The following is an 18,844-nucleotide window of genomic DNA, read 5'->3' as shown; positions in this document are numbered from 1 at the left end:
GAGGGTCCTGGGAATTTTACCATGTCAATGCAGTCTTTTTTACATTATTAACTGAGGGAAAATAGGTGCCCTTTAAAGATTTTTTTTAAGATTAGGAGACAAAGAGAAGTCAAAAGGAGCCAAATCAGAACTTGTGAGATGAATGCCTAATGATTACCCATTGAAACTCCTGCAAAATTGCCCTTGTTTGATGAGAGGAATGAGTAGGAGCATTGTCTTGGTGGAGAAGTACTCTGGTGAAGCTTTCCTGGGCATTTTTCTGCTAAAGCTTTGGCTGCCTTTCTCAAAACACTCTCATGACAAGCAGATGTCATTTGTTGGCCCTCAAGAAAAAGGCTTTGTGCTTTGTCTTCAGGATCATACTAGTAAAGTCATGTTTCATCTCCTGTTACAGTTCTTTGAAGAAATGCTTCAGGATCTTGATCCCACTTGTTTAAAATTTTCATTGAAAATTCTGCTCTTCTTCTGCAGTTGATCTGGGCACAACAGTTTTGGCACCCATCAAGTATTTTCTTATCTATAATTTGTCAGTCAGAATTGTGTGAGCTGAACCAGCTGAGATGTTTGTGGTGTTGGCTATTGTTTCTGCTGTTAATCAGTCCTCTTCAGTTAGGGCACAAACAAGATTAACTTTTTCCTCATAAGTTTATGTGGATGATCTGCCACTAGGCTTCATTTTCAGCATTGTCTTGTCCCTTCTTAAAATGATGAGGGCATTGTCCCCATAAGCTTTTAGGAAAGCATGGATGATTTCATCATTCTTGCATCCAAGCTTCACTATCCATTTGATGTTTGTTCTGCAATTTTAGCAGAATTCATGTTGCTCTGATAGGGTTCTTTTCAAACTGATGTCTTATCCTTAGTGCTCAAACTAGATTCTTTTCAAGCATGTTATAACAAGTTAGTATGAGATTGTTTTGGTGCAAAAAAACTTTGCAATCCATACATAGTTTTTTCATAATAGGCATTTTCTGTGAACTTTTTGAAAACCCTTGTAAATGTCATAGAGAACAGTAAAGTATGGTGTAGAGCTACTAATCCTGTTTGTGATGCCAATTGTAAAGCTACACAACCACGCTAGTTGTCAGGCTCTTTTACCTGCTTGTAATCCTGCCTCAACTGGGCTAATTGTCGAGTTAGGGCTGGGTCTGGAGCTCACAGACCCCTCAAGCCCATTCCAGACTGGGTCACAAACCATTCATACACCAGGCTGGCTCACCAGACCCTTTATATGCAGGTCTGTGAGCTAGGTAACCAGCAAACAGGTCCTTGGAAGCTGCAGGTTGGAAAGGCATTGCTGCTTGTGTGGCGGTGGCTGCCCAAGGCAGTAGAACTCTGGCCAAGGTGGTGGTGCTGCGCAGGTGCAGTAACTCCACCCACACACAACCTATTCACAGCAAATGCTTGGCAAGATTCTGAACATCTGAGGGGCCCTGTCCATTCTCCTATATTTTCCCAACACATGGTCATGGGTTAAAGAGTGATTGAGATGGGTAGTATTCTTTTAGATTGATCCTTTCTCTTACTACCCTCTGAGGAGCAAAGACCTGAATGAAGAAAACGATCAATGTGAGCAGCTGGACAGCAAAGGGAGTAGCCTCACAAAGCCTCTTAGGCAAGAATGAGTTTGGCATGTTCAAGGAAAAGTAAGAAAGCAAATGTGTATAGAGTAGGCAGATATCCAAAAAGGGGAAAAGAAATTGGCATCAGTAAAATTATATTGAGGATTTAAAAGTATTGATATCCAGGGCCTTTAACTGAATAACCATGATTTTTGTTAATCATTGTTTTCACTACTTTGTTCTTCAGTAGGCTAACTACCCCCCAGCATGGGACTAGCAAGGAACGGATGCTGGGTTGGGTTCTAATGCTGATACAGTCCTGCGTCATTTTGAACTAAGCACTGGTTTCTAGTTCCTGGCATGTAGTGTCTCACTTGGTGTCTTGGTAGGGACTCAGTTAATTAATTCTGTTTGGAAAGTTATCTAGTGATGGGCAGTTTTTAATGTCCCTTATAGTAGGTTCATGAATGATTTTTGACTCGCCCACATTTTTTTAAACATACGCATTAGTTAATCTTTTCTGCATAACCCCCAAATTTAGGGGCCTACATTTCTTCATCAGACTAACTCTGGCTTTTTCACATTAAAAGCAGCAAGAAAAAGGGCTCCAGTATGCAAACACTTTTCAAACCTTTGTATTATTCGTGCTAATGTCCCATTGAATAAAATAAGTCATGTAGCCTATCACAGAGCCAATATGGAAGGGACTACAAGGGCATGGATACATTGGGGGCTCTCACTGTAAACAATCTATCACAACCTAGAAAGGAAAAAACATTAAAATTTATTTTAGAGTGGTAAGAAAATTAATATTTTGTATTTAAATCTTTAGTAATATAATTTTAATTCATAAGTACATGATATTGACTAACACTGTTTGAAGAGTGGCCTTTAATAATAAAGACCTGTGAAAAGAATAAATGAGTACAAACAAAACATTAATTACGCAAGAGAAATCTCTCAAAGGTTTTTTGTTTATACGTGAGAATTAGTTATAATCAGCATGGCATTATGGACTTAATTCCAAAAGACTTATAACTCTTTTACAGTTTGTGTTCCATTAAAAAACTTGTGACTCTATTCTAAGTTTGGTAAAACAAAGAGAAGCACTGTTAAATGATCTACATTAATAAGAGGTAGAACAAATGCTTAATGCAAAACAAAAATAAAACTGAAAGTGATTTAAATTTTAATATGGTTTTGTCACTTCAGTGAAAATATTGTCACTTATTTTATTGGCCGACTGCTTTTATGTCCATGATTACAGTCAGTCATGTTGCCATTACCGATTAAGCTCTTCAAATGTGTAATAAAGGGGATTTCTCTGTTAGTTTAACTTTATCTGTACCTTGTAATTTAGGGCATTTATTTTTTGCAAAACACTTGTAGCTTCTAAATTTAGAAAATTAAGACATATAGTGAATGAAATACAACCTCTCACAAACACTTATGTATAGTCCATATACAATTATGATCATGCAAACAAATTCCATTTTTAAATTGCAAAAAAAATTATAGTATTTTTCCTATTTTATAAGAATCATAAGCCCTCTTGTGAACGAATTACCTCTTATGATTTTTTGTTTGTTTCTTGGGTTCTCTAGCAATCTGTCATCTGATTTTCCTGGAGCAATATTTCTTAATCTTTTATAAGCCCACTGAGATGAGATAAAAGTGATGGCTGTAGAAAAATTGGCTGAGTGCCGGTCACGAAAAAAAAAGACAAAAAAAAAAAAAGATAAAAAAGAAAAATGCATATTTATATGAATACATCACATGCAATTTCAGGTATGTTATCATGCCTCCCATTGCCCAGGTTTAATGAACCTTTTTCACTTCTTAAACTCTGTTTCTGATTCCCTCCCTTACCTTCCTATTACTTCATTTGGCTCAATGACTTGGTTGATGGAAAAGTCAGCCAACATAAATTTATTAAATCATTTCAGATAATGATTTTAAATTAAACATAAGTGCAGTATATCGCAGAATTTACTTTCCTCTTGGTCTTATTTTAAGGTGATTGGAGGTAAAAACTTCTGGTTTTTGAGTTTGTTCTGAGACTTTTTTTAGAAAATTTTATGAAGAAGTGAAAGGCCAGATTTTTGGCTTATACATGTGTTGTTGTTTTTTGTACTTGAACATATCTTCTTGACAATTAATTGGAAAAGAACTGATAGCTACGAGACAGGCAGTTTACCAGTCACTCTCATTTAATCATCACAGTAATCCAGAGAGATTCTATCTTACCTTGCTAAGGTTTGGATAATATTTTCTCTCTAATTAATCTTGTGCTTTTAGTTGATTAAGTAAGAGGAAGTGGTGTCTTATATTATTAGTTCCTTATCTTAGATGTTTTTTAGGTTAAAACTATGTAGTCCTTCCTCATTTGTAGTCTAAAACGAAAGGAATTAGAAGTGCTGTGCTAGACATAAAATGCAATCAGTTATTGATAGCAGTGAAATGTTTTTGAAGTTTAGTTAGTCCTTTGTGTTAATGTCTGGTTGTACAGTGTTAGTATTGTTTGTAGATAAAAGAAGAAAAGTTATATGTACATGTTAATGGGACCCACAGCCATATTTCTTTCATTTCTCTGAGAGGTGGAGAAAATTCCAGGGTGAAAACCAGTGGACTGAAAGGTAGTTTACCTTTCCGTAATTCTGTAGGTGAAACTAACTGATTTTGATTGTTAGCGTTTGGGGACAGATCTTCTTGCTGTAAATCTTTTCCCCCCACTGGGCTAGGTGGCATTATTAAAGAAAGCTAGGATTACAAAGGATTTAAGAGTTGGCATTGAAGCCTTTCTTGCAAAAGGTGGACATGACATTGACAAAGCGCTGGTTGTTTGAATTCTCCTCTGTGTTTCATTTTGACTAATATTTGTTGCCATGTTTTCAGATTCACCAATCTTTTTTCTGCAATGTCTAATGTTATTCCCATCCAGTGTATTTTTCATCTCAAACATAGTTTTCATCTCTAAAAGTTCAATTTAGGTGGTTTTTTTTTAACATCTTCTATGACTTAATGTTTGAACATTGTAATTACTGTTTTAATATTTTTGTCTGCTAATTCTAACATCCGTGCCAATTTTGGATCAGTTTTGATTGATTTTTCTCTTCATTATGGGTCTTGTTTTCTTGATTCTTTCCATTCCTGGTAATTTTTTTTTTTGGATGGCTGATACTATGAATTTTGCCTTTTGGTGTTCTGGATATTTTCGTATTCCTATAAATATTTTTGAGCTCTGCTCTGGGATGCAGTTAAATTATCTGAAAACAGTTTGATCCTTTTAGGTTTTGATTTTAGGATTTATTAGGCAGTACTGGATCTGTGCTCAATGTTGGGCTGTTTATTCTCCATTACTTAGGAAGGACCCTTCTATGTACTTTACTTAATCCTCAGTCTGATTGGTAAGAAGAGGCACTATTTCTGGCCCTGTGTAAGTTCTGGACACTGCTACCTCTAATCCTTTTGGTGTTTCTTTCCTTGGCTTCTGGTGGTTTCCTCACACATACAGTATGCTGATCAGTCTTCGTCTGACTACTAAAGGGGGATGCTCTGCAGATCAGAGTTCTTTCTTTTGCTGCTTTCTTCTTTCCATTAGCCTATCCTCTAACACCTTGGTTTACCTGGACTCTCAGCTCTGCCTCCTTAACTCAGGGAGTCTGCCAGGTCTGCCTGTATTCCCTTCCTATACCGCAGGAAACTCTTACAGAAGGAAGTTGGGGCAACTTTATTGTTCTTCATTTTCTGTGTCCAGTGTCTTGAAAACCTGTGTTTCATATATGTTTTCCATTTTTTAAAATTATTTCAGGCAAGAAGATAAATTCAATTCCTGTCACTCTATCTTGGCCAGAAGTGGAAGACCTTTCTCTCCTCACACTTTTCCTCCTTCTCCAGTACTAGGATCATGATTGAGAATAGGATTGTTCTCTGTGGTTCTGGTCCAACCTCAGTTTTAGGCTGGTCTTCGTGCCAGGACCTCACAGCGTTCCTGCTTCCAGCCCAAGCAATCACAGATCTCTTCTCCCTTGGTATAAGGCGTCTGCATGTATTGGTGATATCTTTAGTCTTTGGCTTGCCTTTTTACTCTTCTAATCTGTCTTTTGATGACAGATTTAATATAGTACAATTTATTTTTTTGTTATGGTTAGTGCTTTTGTGTTTGCTTAAGAAATGTTTGCCTACTTCAACTACATGAAGGTGTTTTGCTATGTTTTTTTTCCTGACTTTTCACATTTAGATCTGCACTCCGTTTGGAATTTACTTTTGTGAATTGGGTAAGGTTAGGGATCATGATGCATTGTTTTCTGCAAGGATATCCAGTTGACCCAGCATCTTTTGTTTAAAAGACTGTCTTTCCCCCGTTGTACTGCAATGTTGCCTTTGTCATAAATGTTGCCTATTTGTGTGTGACTGTTTCTAAACTCTATTTTTCATTGGTGAGTTTCAATTACTATAGCTGTACAGTTTTAATTACTATAGTTTTATAACAGCTCTTAATGTTTTAAGCTTTATAACTTCTCCAATTTTTGTTGTTTTTCAAGATTGCATTGGTCTCTGCATTTCCATAGAGATTTTAGAACCAGTTTGTCAATTTCTCTTTAAAAGGGCAGGGGGGGAGTGGGATTTTGATTAATATTGCTTTGAAACTAGAAATTAATTGGGGGAGAATTGATGTCTTTCCTATATGTCTTCCAAACCCATGAAAATGGTATATCCTTCCATTTATGTAGACTTTCTTTAATTCCTCTCAAAATGTTTTCTACTTTTCATTGTAGAGGTCTTGCACATGTATTGTTAGATTTATTCCTCATTTTGTTTGTTTGTTTGTTTTGTTTTTTAATGCTGTTGTAAGTTGTAATTTTAAAAATTTGTGGCTGGTTTATAGAAATACAATTGATTTTTATATGAGTATATTAACCTTATACTATATCCAGAAACCTAGATAAATTAACTTATTAATTCTAATAATTAGTCTGTAGAATTTTTGATTTTCTAATTGCATAATCATATCATCTGTGAATAATGACAGTTTTTTCTTTTCAGTCCTTGTTCTTTTTGTTTTTCTTGCCTTACCATACTAGCTAGGCCCTCCAGTACAATGTTGAATAAAAGTGGTGATAGTGGTCATCTCTGTCTTGTTTTCAGTCTCAGAGGACAAATTTTCAATATTTTACTTTTGACTGTGATGCTTGTTATATAGGTAGGTTTTTTATGGATATTCTTTACGAATTTTCCTATATGTTTTTTATCATGAAGGGGTATTAAATTTTGTCACAAGATTTTTCTATAACTATTTGGATGATCATATGATTTTTCTCCTAAACTACTGCTAAATGCCTGGAATACTTTTCTTAATATATTATAAGTTCTTTTTATATACAGTGCCAGATTTTATTTGTTGATACATTGATATTTCTGCATCTGCGTTCATGAGAGAGATTAGTCTATGATTTTCCTTCCTTGTAATATTCATGTATTCATGTCAGTTTGGGGCATCATGGTTGCCCTTGTTCTTTTTTTTTTTTTTTTTTTTGCAGCCGACCAGTACATGGATCCAAACCCATGACCTTGGTGTTATAAGGCTATACTCTAACCAACTGAGCTAAGCAGCCAGCCCTTGGTTCTTTAAAAAGTTAGGAAGTCTTCTGTTTTCTATTCTCTGGAAACTTTGTATAAACCTGATGTTATTTCTTCTTCCTTAATTGGAAATATTCACTTATAAAAGTGCAGGTGTTGAGATTTTTTTTATGGAAATATTTTTAATAATGGATTCCATTTTTTAAATAGTTTTGGGGCTATTTAATATTCTGTTTCTTTAAGCATTGATAATTTGTATTTTTCAAGAAGTGTGTCCATTTTATACTGTCACATTTATTGACATAAAATTTATCATGTTCCCTTTTTGATGTCTAAAATTCTGTAGTAATTTGTGTTTTCTCTTTTTCCTTAATCAGTATTGCTAGGGGGTTATTAATTTTATTAATCTTTTCCGAGAACCAACTTTTGGCTTTCTTTATTTTTCTCTATTATGTGCTTGTTTTCTCTTTCATTCATTTGCTATCCTGTATAGTTTCTTGAGATAGAAGCTTGAACCATTGATTTCTTTTCAGCCTTTCTTCTTTGCTAATAAGGCAGTCTTAGCTTTTGCAAGGTACTGGTTAACTGAAACTCATGCATATAGGAACTATGTCTTTGCTTTGCACATGCAAAGGAAGGACTGTTGTCATATATCCAAGTAAGGCTGTAGTTGCATCCCATAAGTTTTGATATGTTATATCTTCATTAGTATTCAGTTCAACATATGTTCAAATTTCTGTTTGATTTCTCCTTTGACCCATAGGTTATTTAGAAATGTAATTTTAAATTTCCAGGCAGTTGGTGTTTTTCTAGATTTTTATTTATTATTGTTGTTTTTGTTAATGATTTCTAGTGTACTTTTGTTGTGGTTAGAAAACATACTCTAAATGGTATCATCTTTTTTTTTCAGTGTATTGAGGTTTATGGCCCAGTTTGTGATCAGTTTTGATAAGTGTTCTATGCACCCTTGAAAAGAATGTGAATTTTGTTGTTGACACAATGTTCTGTATTGGTCATTTAAGTCAAGTTGTTTAATCACACTGTTCAGATCTTACCGAGTTTTTATTGCTTTTTCTATCAGCTGCTGAGAGAGGTTTGTTAAGGTCTCTATGATTATGACTTTGTTTTGCCTTTTAATTCTGCAAATTTTTGCTTCATATATTTTGATGTTATTGGGTACATACAGGTTCATGATTGTGATATCTTCCTGTTGAATTGATCCCTTCATCATTATGTTATGTTCCGTTTTTCTATAATAATGATTCTTGCCTTAAATTCTAAATCTTTCCGATTCTAAACCTGAAATTAGCAGAGTCCATCAGTTTTCTTTGGGTTAGTGTTGCATGGTATGTATATTTTTCCCATACTCTACTTTTAATCTTTCTGTGTACATATTTAAAATGTGTCTCTTTTAAGTACTATGTTTCTTTATTTGTTTAATACGATCTGATAAACTTAGCCTTTTACTTGAAATATTTCGTTCATACACTGTAATGTAATTACTGGTATAGTTGGATTTATATGTATAATCTTACTGTTGTTTGCTATTTGGTCCATCTGGGTTTTTTTTTTTTTTTTTGCTTTTTATTCTTTCTTGCCTGCTTTTAGATTAGTTCAATATTACATTTTTCTCTTCTAACTTGTTTTATATACACACACGTGTATGTATATAAAATATATGTAAAATTTTGTTTTAATGGTTATCTTAAAAATTACAACGTTCCTTATTATAATAGAATATAAATCATTACTGTTACCACCATCACGTAACTGCTAAAGTCTTAGTTCATTTAAACTTTACAAGGCATTTCAGTTATTTTTTAAACAATTACTGTTAACTTATTTCCTTATATATTTATTTACCCTTTTGATATTGTTTATTCCTTCTGTGTTCTCATGTTTATGATGTAGGATAATTTCCTTCTGCCTGAATAACTCCCTTTAATTTTTTTTTAGTACACACTTACTGGTTAGAAATTTCTTCAGTTTTTTTGTTTGTTTGCAAACATTTTTATTTCTCCATAATTTTTGAAGGATATTTTTGCTGAATATAGTATTCTAGATTGGCAGTTATTTTCTTTTTGGCCTTTTAACAATGCCATTCTGTTATGTTCTGGCTTCTATTGTTTCTGTTGAGAAATCTGTCAGTCTCATTTTTTTTTGAAGGCCAACTTTTCCCCCCATCCCATGGCTGCTTTTATGATTTGTATGATTTTTCCCTCCCTCCCTCTCTTCCTTCTGTAGTTTGTTTATGATGTCCTAGGTATAGTTTTCTTTTAATACATCCTGCTTGGAGTTGGCAGAGCATCTTGAATCTCTGGATTGATTTCTTTTGTCAATTTTGGAAAGCTCTCAGTTATTCTTTCTTTGAATGTTGCTTTTATCTCTTTCTCCTCTTGTCTGGGACTTCTGTTATATGTATATTAGATATTTTGAGCATATCCTACCTACATTTCTCTTAAACCTCTCCTCCTCCTTTCGCCTTCCCCCTGCCTTTCCTTTCTCCTATCTTCTACTCTTTTTTCTCTGTATGCTTCAGTTTAGGGTTTTTTTTAATGACTTGTCTTCTAGTTCACTAATTCAGTTTGCTATAAGACCAATATATTGAGTTCTTAATTTCATGTGTTGTTTTTTTTGGTTCTAGAATGCCCATTTAATTATTTTTATATATCCTAATTCATTAGTGAAATACTCCGTCTTTTTTTCAGTTTTGTCCATTTTCCCCTCTGTTTTCTTTAATATGTTAGAAATATTATAAATAATTGTCTTTAAGTAATTGTTCTTTTGTAAACTCCATTATTTGGATCATTTGTATATTACTAGATTCTCTTGTATAGTTTTCTCTTAATTATTAATCATATTTTGGGGTCCATTTGCATATTTAGTAATTTTTTGTTGTGTGGCAGACTTTGTATATGTATAAAAGAACCACAGAGACTTTAGACAGTGTTATGTTTTCAATAGGGTTCTCATTTTTCTGTTGTGGAAATGGATAAGTGGCTAATTACCTCCAACCAGTCAGGGATTGAGCTGTTTTAGGGTTGTGAAAAAGTTTAATAAAACTCAGTTTTCCTGTCATATGCCATGTGTTTTTGTTTGTTTTTTGTTTTTTTAAATTGAGAGCCTAGTGAATGTCTCTTTCCTTAGCCCTGCTTTTAGATTAGTTAAATATTACATTTTTTCCTGTAACTTGTTTTATATACACACACACATATGCACACATATATATAAAATTTTGAGTTTACTCTCATAGCTCTCAGTCTGCCCGTCTACAGGCTTCAAAATCTGGCAATTGTCTTGGTGGTTCAGAATTCCCAAGTACAAAAAGATGGTCTGAGTCTCATTCCTACACTGTCTCCTTGACATCAAGTGTCCCCTCCCAAAGCATTACCAGTCTCTTGTGCATCTTTCCAGAGATATTCTGTTAGTCCTTTTCAAGTTTTTCTCCCACTGCAAAACCTTCATATAAAATAACAATCTTATGTGAAAGGCCAGTATGTAAGAGTCAGCTGCTATGGCTGGAGTAGGGGGTCCTGACACATCCTCAGGATGCATTGCAATGCTAAAGTAATTTAAGTCCAAGAGAATTTATTGCAGTAATCTTTGTGTTTAAAAAGTACATTTTGTTAATGAACATATTTTGAAATGTTAATTTCTTTTAGTGGTTTAGATTTTAAAATTGTGATGTAGTTTTGAATCAAAGAGGTAGAGCATAATGTGGTTAGCAAATACATGAAAATAGTTATTACTTTCTAAGAAAAATGTCTATTTTCAGCAAATTGGAAATGATTATCTCTGGCCAAAGAACCTTTGAAATGTTTTTGTACCAAAAATTCAAGTAATAGTATTTTCTGTGTTCTTTTTTAAAAAATGACAAATTTTTCAGTTATGTAAAACTCATCCAAAGTGATTTTGCCTTTGATACTTATTCTTTAAGCTTGATTTTGAACTGCATACTAAAATTTTAATGAGGATTTTTTAAAAAAAATGATTGTGTCTGTGTGTGTGAGAGAAAGAAATCAGTGTAACATGTTTCAAAAGTTAGAGTCTTGGGGTTTTTGTCTGAAAGGACTTAATTTTATAGATTATTCAAGTGAGGCTTCAGATAATTTAAGTAACCTACTTAAGGTTTTACAGATAATTAGTGGCAAATTTGAAATTACAATTCTGACTTTCTGTCTCCAAAGTAATATCTTTTATTTGGTTTGATAAAGATACACAAGTGTGTACTTATTACAGAAATGTTTTGGATCCATAATTATTTTTAAAAATTAGATAAGCTATGTTATAAATGTCTTATCAAAACAGTTCTTTCTTCTTTGTAACATATTCTTTAGAGTATTACCTCAATATTTCAGCTTTTCATTTTTATTTTTTATAGTTGGAAAACATTTAACTCTCAACAGATGAATTCCATACTTGAACTCTGTTGCATTCCCGTGCCACCTCCTCCCTTAGAAAACTGATCTTAAAACAGGTAAAATCAAGACTTTAACATTTTAAAGAATAAAGAATAAATTTCCTGTATAGCTAGATATGTTAGTGGTTTTGGTGTTCTTTGGTGGATAGCTTCTATTTATTAAGGAATTTTGTCTGAAATAATCGCATCTTAATTATTGCCTTGGAGTTCTATTTTTGAAAGTGTTTACCTTTTAATAGTTGTGTTTTTAAAAACTTTCTGATACCTAAACTTTACATTTATTGCATTATTGAATTTACTCGGCATAATTGCATTATCTGGCCACATTTAGATCAGTGCTGTCCAATAGGCCTTCTGAGATAATGGTTATGTTCTATATCTGTGCTGTCCAACATGGGAGAATCTAGCCACATATAGCTGCTGGACACCTGAAATGTGGCTAGAGCAACTAAGGAATTTAATCTTTAAATTTTATTTTATTTTAATTAGTTTCAATTTAAATAGCCATATATGGCTAGTAGCTACTGTATTAGGCAGTGCAGCTTTAGGTTTTTCCTTAGAGAATTTGATATTTTAATAATAACAGCATGTCTGAAATTCTTAAATTTCAGATTTATACCTTGCAATGTCTTCAAAGTTGTTGACCAAGTTTGAAAATTTGCAGTTGCAAAACCATTACTGGGTATCTCATATATTGCCCTGATAATTGTTTAGCTTTGTCTATCCAGTAATTTTGATCCACTAGAAACCCTTGAGAGTACTTATCATATTTTTGTTCAGTATTGTATCCTTAGCATCTTACTAAGTACCTACCATGTAATTGATGTTCAATAAATATTAGATGAAAAAAATGGATGAATAATCTTTGTACTTTACATCCAGAGTAAGAATGCCTCCTAAATTGTCCAAAAAATTAAATAATTCAGGGCTGGCCAGTTAGCTCAGTTGTGGTGCTGGTAACACCAAGATCCAGGGTTCAGTCCCTGTACTGGGCAACCCCCACCCCCACCCCCCAAAATAACCCCCACAAAAAATTAAATAATTTTATGGATATTATTCTTATAATAAAAGTAGTAGCCAGCATCCCTTGAGGACTTACATTGTGCCAGTCACTGTTCTAAGACCTTATATGTGTTAATTTATTAAATGTTCTAAAATAAATGTTTGTCATATGTTCTTATACGATCCCCATTTTATAGATGAGGAATTAGAGGCCACAGCTTAGTTAAGTAACTTTCCCAAGGACACATACCTTGTAGTCATGGAGCTGGAATTCAAAGTTAGACAGGCTAGAGCCTGAACCCATACACTTTAACCGTTGAGCAGTACTGCCTCATATATTCCGATTCTGTGTAAATGGACAATTCTTGAAAAAGATGTATGCTGACTGTCAGCTAAGGCACAACTTCTAACCATGTAGGTAATGGAGAGCTTATTGTACTTCGACAAATACTGTGAGTTTGCTTTCTGGTGAGTAGTTCTTGACCTTCTGCAGGTCGTGTTCCAGCAGTTTATTATTTTGTTAATTATGTTATAGTTATGGCTTGCTAATAAAAGTTGCATTACTATAGTCATCGAAAAGATAATTTTCTGTTGTATCCTCTTTGCTTTGTTATATACTCTGGAATTGAGGCAGTATGGGCCTGAATTGAGCTGTGCTGGAATATCAGCTTGAGTTATTGCTTTGAAATATAGTTTTTCTGGTTTTTGTTTTGTTTTTTGGTGGGGGGCAGCTGGCTGGTATGGGGATCTGAACCCTTGACCTTGGTGTTATAACACCATGCACTAACCAGCCGAGCTAAATGGCCAGCTTGAGATAAGGTTTTTATATACCAGGCACTAAAATACAGTGGAAGAAGTGATCTCCAGAATTCTATATTGTCTGGTTAGATAGAAAGCTTATAATATATTTATAGCTATGTTCTATAACTCCGTCTAGATAACTAAAAGATACTGAGTCTAGTCAGGAAATATATGTTTACAAAATTTCTTTGTAACCAGTACTAAGTGTACAAATGAAGACACTAAGATATATTTTTAGGATTTTAGAATTAGAATGTAATTTATCGTTGTAGGAAACTGAAACCCAAAGGGTTTAAGTGATTTGCCCAAGGACATATAAGCAGTGTGGTTTATTGATTCAACAGATATACATTTGCCTGTCTTATGTCCAGACACCTAGAATCCTTGGTAGTTTTGAATGCATAGTGGTGAGTAATACAGAAATGGACCTTGTTCTCATGGAACTTCTATAAGGACTATTCCTATAAGGGAGATAGACAATTGATAAGTAATGAGTTCTAATAAACAAGTGACAAAATCCAAAGTTTTAGGAAGGAAGTAAACCTTGTATTAGGATGGAAGATACTGGAGAATGGAGAAAGGACTGCTGTTGAGATAAAGATGTCGGGAAAGGGCTGCTGAGACTTACAGGATCGGAAGGAGCCAGCTATTTAAATAGCAGAAACAAAACAGCATTCTAGGCTGAAACAGACTGCACAGATGTCCTGGGATTAAGGTGTATGTGAAGCCATAGAGAAACTGAAAGGAGGGTATGGCCAGAACATAGAAAGCTGTAGCAAGAGTAGTATGAGCCATAAGATAGGGGCCAGATTACATAGTGCCTTTTTCATCCATAGGTTTTAAATTCAAATCTGAGTTCTGCCACTTAAAATCTATTACCTTGAATAGGTCACTCAACCTCTTTACACTTTAATTTTATTATCTATTAGATGAGAATAACAGAAGCTACTTCATAGTATATAATATAATGAAGATTGATTATTTACAGAAAACACTTAAGTAATGTTTACGTTGTGATAAAAACTCTTCACCGTATATAAAAACTACATGAAGTAGGTACCGTTATTATCTCCAGTTTCGAAATGAGAGAAGTGAGGCACAGGGTTTGAATATAACTAGTAAGGGAGTGAGAGGGTTTAAACATAGCTTAACCTTAGGCAATCTGGCTTCAGAATCCATGATCAAAGTGTGATCCAGAGATCCTTTAAGGGGATCTGTGGGTCCAAACTATTTTTCATGTTAATATTAAGACAGAATTTGCCTTTTTCACTGTCATTCTCTCATGAATATACAGTGAAGTTTTTCAGCAACAGATTGAATACAGAACAATTATAAGATTTGTGAAAAAAAAAAACTGTAAAACAATGGTATTCTTACTAAATTTGTTTTTATTTAGGAAGAGTATCATTTGCATTTAAAAATGCAATTTATGTTAACATGTAATGGGCTTATTTTTGAATGAATTAATAAACTTTTTTAATGAAAGGGTTCTGAGACAAAAAAAAAAGAGTTGAGAACTACTCTTAACCATTAGATTCTACGGCCTCTCATTAAATCAGATAAAATGTAGAAAACATCTGGGACAGTGTACTTGATAGGTTTTGTCACTGCTAATTTATTTAGGGCCTTGTTCATGAGCACAAGTCGTTAAATCAACAGATGTTTAAGTGCCTGCTGTGTGCTCAGCACTTGGGATACAGAAAAGATAGATAATAAACAAATAAGCAAGATACTCACAGATTGTGTTAAATGATATAAAGGAAATAGGCCGAGTGATGGAGGGGTTGGAGGGAGCAGGAAGTAAGGAGAACGAATTCAAGTACAGCAGACAGGAAAGGCTTCTCTGAGGAGGTGACATTTGAATTGAGTCTAATTTAGCTATATACAGAGAGCTGGGAGGGCATGCCAAGTGACAGGTACAAAGACCAAAGGTGGCCAGAAACACAAAAGCTAATTTTTAAGAAGTGGTATGTGATTATATGCACAAGCTTATACGCTTGTCCTTTAGTTAAACGTTTTTTCTTTTTAATAAAGGATCGTTTCATATTTTCTCCTTTAAGTAGTTAATAAAGTACTGTTTTAAAATTAGTAGTATAGAATTGAGGAAATATAATGATATTATGATTATAATTAACAGCACTATATTTCTCTATTTAAAGATATTTTTAACTTTTAGTCATTTTTACAATGGTATTGGTAGAAATTGTAAACATTTGATGGCCAAATTCGTGGTTATAGGAGAGATCAAATAGCAAATTAAATTAATAAATTTAGCCTGGATGTGATACTTTTTTTTTTTTTTAACTGGAGGATAGTCATCAAAATTACTCAGGGACCTTTTTCAAAATATATATTCTGGACCCTATATCAGATAGGGATTCTGATACAGTATGTATCAGATTTAAAAGATATGTGTTTCTTTTTTAAAATAATGTTTGGGTTCCTTTTAGATTTTAAAGGAAGTTTATGTTCTTTGTAGAAAAAAATTTTTTTTAATTATTGATAATTGTAGTTGACACACTCTCAGAAAATATTGTCTTTTTAATTAAGGAACTTTCACTTAAGTTGTTTTGACGATAGTTCCTCCATCCTGCTAAGTTCTTTATTTTTTCTTGTTCTTACCTTTTGAGCCTTAAAGTAGGGAGAAAATAAAACCCATACTTTAATTGTCTTTTTCACTTCAAAAATAATACATGCTTTTTTCTTTAATAATTCAAAATTTTATAATTAGAATATCCTCCATAATCCTTTCCTCAAAGGTAAATGCTTAATGGTTTAGTATATATTTGCTTCCAGGCTTTTTTCACATTTTATATCATTTTTAAGTGGAATTATAGTTTACATGCTATTGTACAGCTCACTTTTTCTACTCGGACATTTTTCCAATTTAGAAAGTTTATGAATCTAGCTTCTTCAAAGGCTTTATTTTGTATACAGCTGTATTAGTCCATTTTTTTGTTGCTTATAACAAAATACCTGAACCTGGGTAATGTTTAAAGAAAAGAGGTTTATTTTTACAGGTTTGGAGGGTGGGAAGTTCAAGGTCCAGGAGGGACATCAGGTGAGGGTCTTCTTTTTTTTTTGATCGGTAAGGGGATCGCAACTCTCGGCACCATGCTCAGCCAGTGAGCGCACCGGCCATCCCTATATGGGATCCGAACCCGCGGCCTCGGCGCTACCAGCACCGCACTCTCCCGAGTGAGCCACGGGGCCGGCCCAGGTGAGGGTCTTCTTGATGGAAACTCTCTACAGAGCCCTGTACTGACATAGGGTGTCACATGACAAGGAGGAGAAAAACATTTTCACATACTCACTTGCTGTCCTTATAAAGCCACCAGTCCACACTAATGATAACCCGTTAAACTGTTAACGCATTACTCCATGATTAGTCCATTTCATGAGAGTATAGTTCTCACGATCTAATCACCTTTTAAAGGCTCCACCTTTCAACACTGCTACATTGCAGATCAAGCTCCCACATGAGCTTTGAAGAGGGCAGACATTCAGGCCATAGCAAGTGCATATATGTTTATGGTCAGTTTGCTGAATATATGACTCTTGCTTTCTAGCTTATCTAGCTTTATCATTAATAATGTCACATTTTTCTTTTCTATGATGTATAACTTATTCTGGTTGTATATTTGGTAAGAGCTCCAGGCATAGACTGTGCAGTGTTGTGGATAATGTGCAGTTTGATTTGGCTCAGGACACTTGTGTTTGCTACTTTGAAGTATGGTTGCTGGGGAAAATAGGAAAGCATTAGGATAACAGGTTTCAAATGTATTATTAAAAAAGAACTTATTTCTGATAAACTTTATTTTAATTGTGCTACAAACTAAAAGCAGGTCTCCTTATCTAAAATATATACTAGGTGAGTTTTTCCTTTAGTAAAGGCAAACATTTACCTTTGGTAGTTTCTGTAAGTAACACTATTCTCAGGTTCAGTGGTTTATTTATTTATTTTTTCTTTTAAAGATAAAAGAGGAATAGAAGGTAAAAAAAAAAAAAAGATGCTGGGATCTGAACGTGGTGTTGTGGAAGAATGGTTATCAGAATTCAAGGTAAACTGGATTGGGGATAAGAATGTATTATATGATTCTATATGTCAGCAATTCAAAGAGCAAATATATGTTCTATGGAGAAATCTTTATAAACATAATATGAGATAAAAATGGCAAAACACAAAATAACATGTTTCTATGATTTCAGTTTTTAAAAAAGGCCCTAATGTGAATAAAGGCTGGAAGGTACTATGTAAAAATGAAAATAGTTGTTAGAATTGATGAGGGGATATTTAAATTTTAAAATATATTCAGTGAAAGAGAAAAGCCTCTGAGCTTTAATAAGGCACAAAAATAGGATTTGTGTCATGTGTTTTGTAATTAAAAATCAAATAGTTTTGACTGAAAACTATATAATCTGTGAATACTATGGAAATTTTGTTAAAACATAAGTGCAAGAATTGATATATATCTTACAATTTTTTTAGATTAGTTTAAGGTGGTCCATTTTAGCAAATCTTGGTATAATTTGTGATTTTTTAATATTTTTTATGGTTGAGTAGTTAGTAGAATTATATCATATAACATCCCCACTTAATTTGTGTTATTTACTCTCCTGGTTATTTCTTCTATTAATTATTTTTACTTTTCTTACTTGACTATGATAAATCTTTTCAAGATACACTAATGTGTAATACAGTTTCTGACTTTCCAGATATCAAGTTCACTTCTCTTCTCCTTTGGTGCTTTCTTTTAGGCATTACCTGACACTCAGATCACCAGTTATGCAGCAACTTTACATCGGAAAAAAACACTAGTGCCAGCCCTCTATAAAGTTATCCAAGATTTGAATAATGAGGTAGGAGAGTTCATAAGAAAAATAATTTTCACATAGTAAAATGAAATATGTGTACTAAAACATAAATGTAAGGGTTGTAGTTTTCTATCCTTATTTGTGGATCTAGAAAATTATCTTCTTCTGTTTTTCATTCTGATAGTTGCTTTGGCTTTCCCCATTCCTTCCCTTTTCAAATTTTAAAATGTTTTGGTCAAATTTTTTCCTGTTGAGGGCAGTATGTTTTGATTCTTGATTTGAGTGACCATAATCTCAATGGATTATTTATTCAATTTGAAACTTTTCTGTTTTCTGTTCTGGAACATTTCCTGCTCTGGAAGTCAAATTTTAACTGTATATTGACCCACCTTTATTTATTTTTGTTATTGTTTACAGTTATTTTATTGATAATGTAGAGCTATGTATAATCACTCTAATCAGTGAAATCAAACTTATAACACAAAATAATGCTGCTAGTAAATCTATCCTGAAAATGATCAGAAGAAGCACATTTTAGTTTAGTCAATCAAGATCAGTAAACTTTTTAAGAGTTTCTTATTATTCAGCCTTGTAATAGAAGGGAAAAAAGGCAGTTATTAAATCTAAATGTTAACTTGAGCAAAATACACACATTTTCTTTCTA

At 33.6% G+C, this 18,844-nt stretch overlaps 1 protein-coding gene across 5 annotated transcripts in view; it reads left to right on the top strand.

Annotated features, from left to right (window-relative positions):
* HYCC2 (hyccin PI4KA lipid kinase complex subunit 2) overlaps positions 1-18,844 on the top strand; it is a 70,689-nt gene that overhangs the window by 11,572 nt on the left and 40,273 nt on the right. For 4 of the 5 annotated variants that reach the window (XM_063094647.1, XM_063094654.1, XM_063094659.1 and 1 more), the window contains 3 exons: positions 11,524-11,619; positions 17,341-17,426; positions 18,124-18,225. In XM_063094647.1, coding sequence (XP_062950717.1) covers positions 17,376-17,426; positions 18,124-18,225 — 153 coding nt within the window. In that variant the 5' untranslated portion in view covers positions 11,524-11,619; positions 17,341-17,375. Of the gene's footprint in view, positions 1-11,523; positions 11,620-17,340; positions 17,427-18,123; positions 18,226-18,844 lie in introns of those variants that run through there. The other variant, XM_063094664.1, reaches the window with a different exon arrangement.

Source organism: Cynocephalus volans, chromosome 1 (assembly GCF_027409185.1).
Source record: "Cynocephalus volans isolate mCynVol1 chromosome 1, mCynVol1.pri, whole genome shotgun sequence".
NCBI lineage: Eukaryota > Metazoa > Chordata > Mammalia > Dermoptera > Cynocephalidae > Cynocephalus > Cynocephalus volans.
The sequence above is the reverse complement of the archived record's forward strand: the minus strand, read 5'-3'. Positions and strand labels throughout refer to the sequence as shown.